At 37.4% G+C, this 6,016-nt stretch overlaps 1 protein-coding gene across 1 annotated transcript; it reads right to left on the bottom strand.

The window, feature by feature from the left end:
- Nucleotides 1-1,116: 1,116 nt before the first annotated feature.
- Nucleotides 1,117-5,366, bottom strand: LOC127076058 (protein ENHANCED DISEASE RESISTANCE 4). The gene is made up of 5 exons (XM_051017607.1): nucleotides 4,696-5,366; nucleotides 2,208-4,488; nucleotides 2,012-2,072; nucleotides 1,708-1,931; nucleotides 1,117-1,421 (listed from the first exon to the last, which is right to left on the bottom strand). The coding sequence occupies exons 1-5, from the start codon at nucleotides 4,808-4,810 to the stop codon at nucleotides 1,364-1,366; spliced, it is 2,739 nt and encodes a 912-aa protein (XP_050873564.1). The 5' UTR covers nucleotides 4,811-5,366; the 3' UTR covers nucleotides 1,117-1,363.
- Between the last annotated feature and the right edge of the window lie 650 nt (nucleotides 5,367-6,016).

The following is a 6,016-nucleotide window of genomic DNA, read 5'->3' as shown; positions in this document are numbered from 1 at the left end:
ACACTCTACCGTGTCTCAATCTTTCCGGGTTGTCCAATATATTTTTTTACAATTAAACAAGTACGACAGCGGGATGTCATAACATGAAATAGAAACAAGAAGCCAAACCAAAAATCAGACAATAGGTGAATCTGAATTCCAATCTCCAAACTAAGGGTCTGGATTGTATAATCTAAATTGAATGTGAATTTGGACCATCGAAGACAGAACAGAGCATGTGAACCCTAAAAGTCATAATGCTCAAAAACACAACGCAATGTAGTGCAAGAAAAGTACGACTAACATTTCTATTGCATTTAAGCCTAAAGTATCATTCCTGTAGTTTATTCCAGTAATGCATGCATGTTAAATCAAAAAAGAAAAAAGAATCAGCAATTTACCATTGCAATAGAGAGAAGCTTCAAGTAGTGCAATGCAATGAAGTAGAGCTTGAATGCAATTGATAAAAGCTATAACAAAAACTTGAAAATAAGGAGAAAATGCTCTATAATCGCTTTTGAGTACCTCTCTTTGTATTTTTTTTATTTTTACTTTTTTTGCAAAAATGAAAATGTAAAGAGAGAGGGAAAGACGCAGCTTACTTAAAATATAAACACCTGAATTTCAACCTTCAGGATCAATGTAAAATCTATGTGGTCTTAATTCTATTCTAAATGTCATCTTGTAAAGGCATCCGGATACTAATCTCTAGAATTGTTTTAACAACATACTTTAAAGATTATTTCTAATCTTCAGAATTTATTTATATTCTAAGTGCTGTTAAGTAGGGTGCGTTTGAATAGCCCCTTTTATTATTTCGAATTTATTTTTCTCAAAAATCAAACAATACTCATTATACCCTAATCATTGGTGAAGCAAAATAGTTCTCTTACAAAATTGCACTCTCCACCACCACACAAGCTCATGGCCCACTACTATTGATCCAGCTACCAAGTGTCTCTCAATAACTTAAATTGCCACCAGCACCACCAAAAGGAAAGAAATAAATTCCACACATTTAAGTTCTATCTAGTAGTAGCATGGTTTTGGATTGTTGATTAAATGGAAAGAAATAAAATCCACACAAAATTTATGATTGAACTATAACTTAGAATCATGAAAAATACATATACTACCTAAACAAACAAATAGATGAATAAATAAATAAACATTGTTTTTTCCTCAAATAATTTATGATTTTTTTTCCACCAAATAAGACTGAAAAAATTGCCAATCATTTGGATTTTTCCATGCAACAAACAGAAGAAATTTCAAATGATTTGAAAACAACTCCAAATTTTCTTCTTCAACCAATACAAATTAATTTTTCAAACTCTGATCTTCTCAAACTTTACACAATTTTTGTTTTCTTTCTACACTTTGATTATGCAGCTGCTGATCTTGGTACTTTCATGCCAAATCCATGCTTTGCTTTCTCCACCCTGTCATTTTTGTCAAAACAAAAGACTTAACAGTAATCTTAAATGTCAAAACATCACTGTTACATGACAAGAACATTAAAAAATAATGCAAGAAGTCAACTACCAGAAAGTAACAGATGATGAGAAAGTCATAGCTATGAGAGAGTCAACTAAATATATATGAAAGAGTTGAATATTCTCTTCCTTACAATATACACCAAAATGATGCAAAATGAATATGCTTATTATAATGCAAGTCAACTACATGAAAATGATGCAACAGAATCATCGGAAAATCTGCACTTACGTTGGTGCGAGTTTGCCGAGGCCGTCTAGCTCTTCTCCTGTGTCTACATCCAATACTCTCCCGGAAATTTCAACGATATATGATCTATCGTTTTCATTTGGAAGTCCTCTACGAGAAAGCAAATCTAAGTCTTTTTGGTGAAGTTCTCTCCCGTTTACGAAAACATCGGTGTTTCCACCGGCACATTTGTCGGGAATAGGATAATTGAACTCTTCTATGAATGGCTGCAAGAGAAAACAATTTTTTCGTTATAGGATTACGTAAACATACGATGCTTAGAGTCTACTCGAGTGGCACTACTTACCGGAATTATTCCAAGACATGGTCCACCGATGACACCCCAAAAACCAGCCCGAGAATCATACCTAGTGAAACATATTGTAGATATACAAACTTAACTGAGTCAACAAAAACCATAATTTTGATAAAACTTTAACCGATTTTAATCCCTTTGGGAACTTAGATATATGTGTCATCGTAAGGCTATAAGGCGTACTAACCAGTAATTTCCTGGCTGGATTGGTCCGGCTATCTTTTCGGCCTTCTTCACCACACGATCTGATAAGGGTTGTCCATTAACGGTAACAACACATTTTTCACTATCATCACTTTTGTCAGTTAGGGAGGAAGCCCTGGAGCCTTTCTTGAAAATGTTTGCGAAAAATGAGTCACCTCCTTTGCTAGATCTAGCACGGTCGTGTTCTCGGCTTGTATCAGCATAATCCTGTGAGATCCCGGAGTTGGAATAGTCGATGACATCCATCTCAGATGCAAGTACTACCTCTTTCACAGAATTCTGCCTCGATGTATTCTTTTCTAGTTTCGCCACTTTCTCTTGTTCTGAGCGGCCACTTTGGTTGCCTTTTCCAAAGCGATTCACTGCATGGTTGTTAGTAGAATAATCGAGATACTCTTGAAGTGGCGAGCCGGCAGGTGGAGGAGACTCGGCAGCTTTAGATGGCTGAATGGATTTGGTGGCTTCATTTGGTGCGGTCATAACTTCTGAAATATTTTCATCATCTGAGATACTCGGAGACGAAGAATGGAAACTTTGCATCTCCTGCAGCTTTCTAGAGTTCAAGCTTGGGTCAGATGCCACAGCAGGCGATCCTCTATCTAGTGAGTGAAAATCATAACCAGAATAATCGTCCGACGAGAAGTTAACACCGTTTGTGTTCACATGACCATGAGAATACGACACACGGCTATTCACAACCTCGACTGAGGCATCCTCAATCCTTGCGGTGTTTTCCTCCATTTCCACATGAGAAGTAACTAGCTTCTTATTGATGATAGAAATATTTATTTCTGAAGAACAAGCTCCGCATCGCATTTTCTGCTTACGACTTTTCACCTTAACAAGTACTTTTTTAGGAAGTTGCAGTAGTTCAAAACAATTATGACATGTGATGAATGGAGAACCACCAGCTATCGGATGGCACCGCCGACTACCAATAGCTGGCATTACATTTTGAGAACGGCTTGCGGCAAATCCTCCCCTCTCAGAATCGAAGCCACTAACCAATCTTGTATGTACTAGCTTTTCCTGAGAACTTGCAGCAGGAATAGCAGTTCTAGAATTATTATGAGCATGTTGAGGAACTGCACCTGGGATATCGTTACGGTATAAAATAGGATCATTTGAGGTAAGAGGGAATCTGTTGTTATGGAATGTAGCGGGTGGCGCTGGCATTGAACCTCTTCTTTTAATGTTGTAGCAATGAAAACAAGTGCAAGAAAGCGGATGCGGAATAGGATTATGTGCATATTGTTCATATGAATCTGGACCGGTATCCGCATAGCGTCCAGGAAAGTAGGGATGCATCGGTTGTTGAGGAAATTGGCGGGATAACGGATGTGGACCTCTTGCCATTTGAGATCCGAACGGATCTCCATATCCAGGAATATAGCCCGGGTTATGCATCGAAGGATGGAAGTTGTGCATGGACATTTCACGACCACTTGAATAACCATATGGATCATGATGATGATTGTAATAAGGAGGAGCCGCCACATGTTTATTAGGGTCAAAGAATTGGCTCGGGGTCGTCCTGTTCAACCCTGAAGGACCATCTGGATATCGAATATCAGAGCCGCTGCGAGGATCCGGAGGAACCATCCTTAAATCATGACCTTTTTCTTTAGGATTATTAACCATTTCAGAAGAATTACTCAGCTGCTTCGATAACTCATCAAGCTTCCTTAGAAGCTCGGCTCGATCTTGCTCGAGGTGCCGAACCCTACTCATACCATCCATTTCTTCATAATTACTCCATTGTTCACCATGATTATAAGAAAATCTCGAAGTTCCCTCATCCGGATAATTCAAAGTGGAAAATCTCACACTTTCCATATCAGCCGATTGGTTTCTCCGTAACCCTTCCATCTCAACTCTCTCCTCATTCGGCCAATTAGACATTCTTCTCGGAAAACTAGACCCTCCGACTTGAAAATCCGGTTCGTGCTGCTCCCTTCTTATTGTTTTACCCCCTTCATTATCTTTACCTTTATTGACATCAAATCCTCTCTCCAAAACCCCTTTCTCGCTACCATCAACCGAACGATTCACAATCCTCTCACGCTCCTTATTCGATCTCTCTGGATCTCTTCGATCCTCCCTCGAGAAACCACCGTTGGACTTAACATCAACATCCGAACTATCACTCAAAAAACCTACATCCTTCCTGAACGAATTTCCCGATTTACCGAAAACTCCTCCACCTTGTCCCTCATCTGAACCCTCCCACAAACTACCATTTCCATTACCATTATTAACCTTTCCTGCAATCAAACACAAGATTCAAAAAAACAAAAAACCACAACAACACACCAGAATCTCCAACCCCTTTTTCATGCTTTTATCCATTGACTTAAATCCAAAACATCCAAACTAATTGACTGAAAGATATATATCAAGTAAAATCCAAACAACACCTTTAGCTAAATTTCATAAAGATAGAACAAAAACAATAGAAAGAAAAAGGGTACCTCTAAGAACAGTTCCACAACCACCACATTGATAAACAGAATAACTAGGTTGCTCATGAAGAACATTTTGACATTTGGGACACCTCACCAACCGCAGCTTAGCTGAATCCTCCATTGCTAAACTGAGAAATAACAAACAAACAACAACACAAACACACAAAAGAGCCTCTAACAAAACACCATCACCAAAGAACTATTGCCAAATGAAGTGACTAATGAGTTTTTTTTTCACTTCCTTTTTTTGGGGTTGTTTTGTTTTTTAACAAAGAATCCAAACAGGAAAAAACAAAAACAATAAAACAAGTGAAAAAGGTAACAGAGGGAAAGACAGTGGGGACAATTTTGTTCTGGGGTATCTTAGAACTTTGTGAAATTGAAACCCATTATACTATTCCAGAGTTATATACTGAAAAATTGAAACTTTTTAATCTTGTGAGTTGGATTTCAGAGAGAGAGAGAAAATATAAAAACATTGTCCAAGGTTGTACGGAGCTTGGTCGTAATGAGAAGAAGTAAAAGTTGTGTGAATGATAAACGACGTCGTCGTTTTGAGGAGTTGAAGTTATTTATTGCAATATGCATTTCGGCTTTCACCAACGGAATTGGAAACCGAAGTTAGAAAGAATTTTCAATAATTCAATAAACGCGGTTGCAATGACGATTTCATATACGTGTGAGTGAAATGACGAAATCAAGATATGAAATGTATCTACTTTTATTTATTGTTTTTGACTAAGAAATCTACACTATTTTTGTTTTGTTCCTAGGGGAAATGTTAAAGTTTATAGTATTTTATTTTAGGTAAAATATTGGTATCAGGTATGTATCGGAAAGGAAATCAGTATGCGTATGGTATTCGTAAGGTACGTACTAACACCATATTTTTTTAAGTCGGTACTCCAGCGGATACATATGGATACATATTAGGTACGCAAACTTGATATTTTTCTTCTAATGGTATAGTTTTAGGGTTTTTTTTAATGGGGTTTTCAAGTGTTGAGATAGAGTTTGACCAATTTGATTCGTTGCAAAATCGGTGGATCTTGAAATTAAAGGAATGGTGGATAACTTATGGATCTTCAATCCCTAAACTTCAATCCATTGCATTAAAACTCTTTACACAACCAAGTTCTTCATCTTCTGCTAAGAAAAATCGGAACACATATAGATTTATACTCGCATAATCGTACCTTGGTTTTTCTAAAAATATCGTATTTCGTACCAATATCCGTACCGGATACATACACGTACCTTTGCAACGTAGGTTGTGATGTTGGAGTTTGTTGAAGTCCCACATTGTTTAGGTTATTGGGTTGTCGGT

Source organism: Lathyrus oleraceus, chromosome 4 (genome assembly GCF_024323335.1).
Source record: "Lathyrus oleraceus cultivar Zhongwan6 chromosome 4, CAAS_Psat_ZW6_1.0, whole genome shotgun sequence".
NCBI lineage: Eukaryota > Viridiplantae > Streptophyta > Magnoliopsida > Fabales > Fabaceae > Lathyrus > Lathyrus oleraceus.
This window is presented reverse-complemented; position numbering and strand designations above follow the sequence as displayed.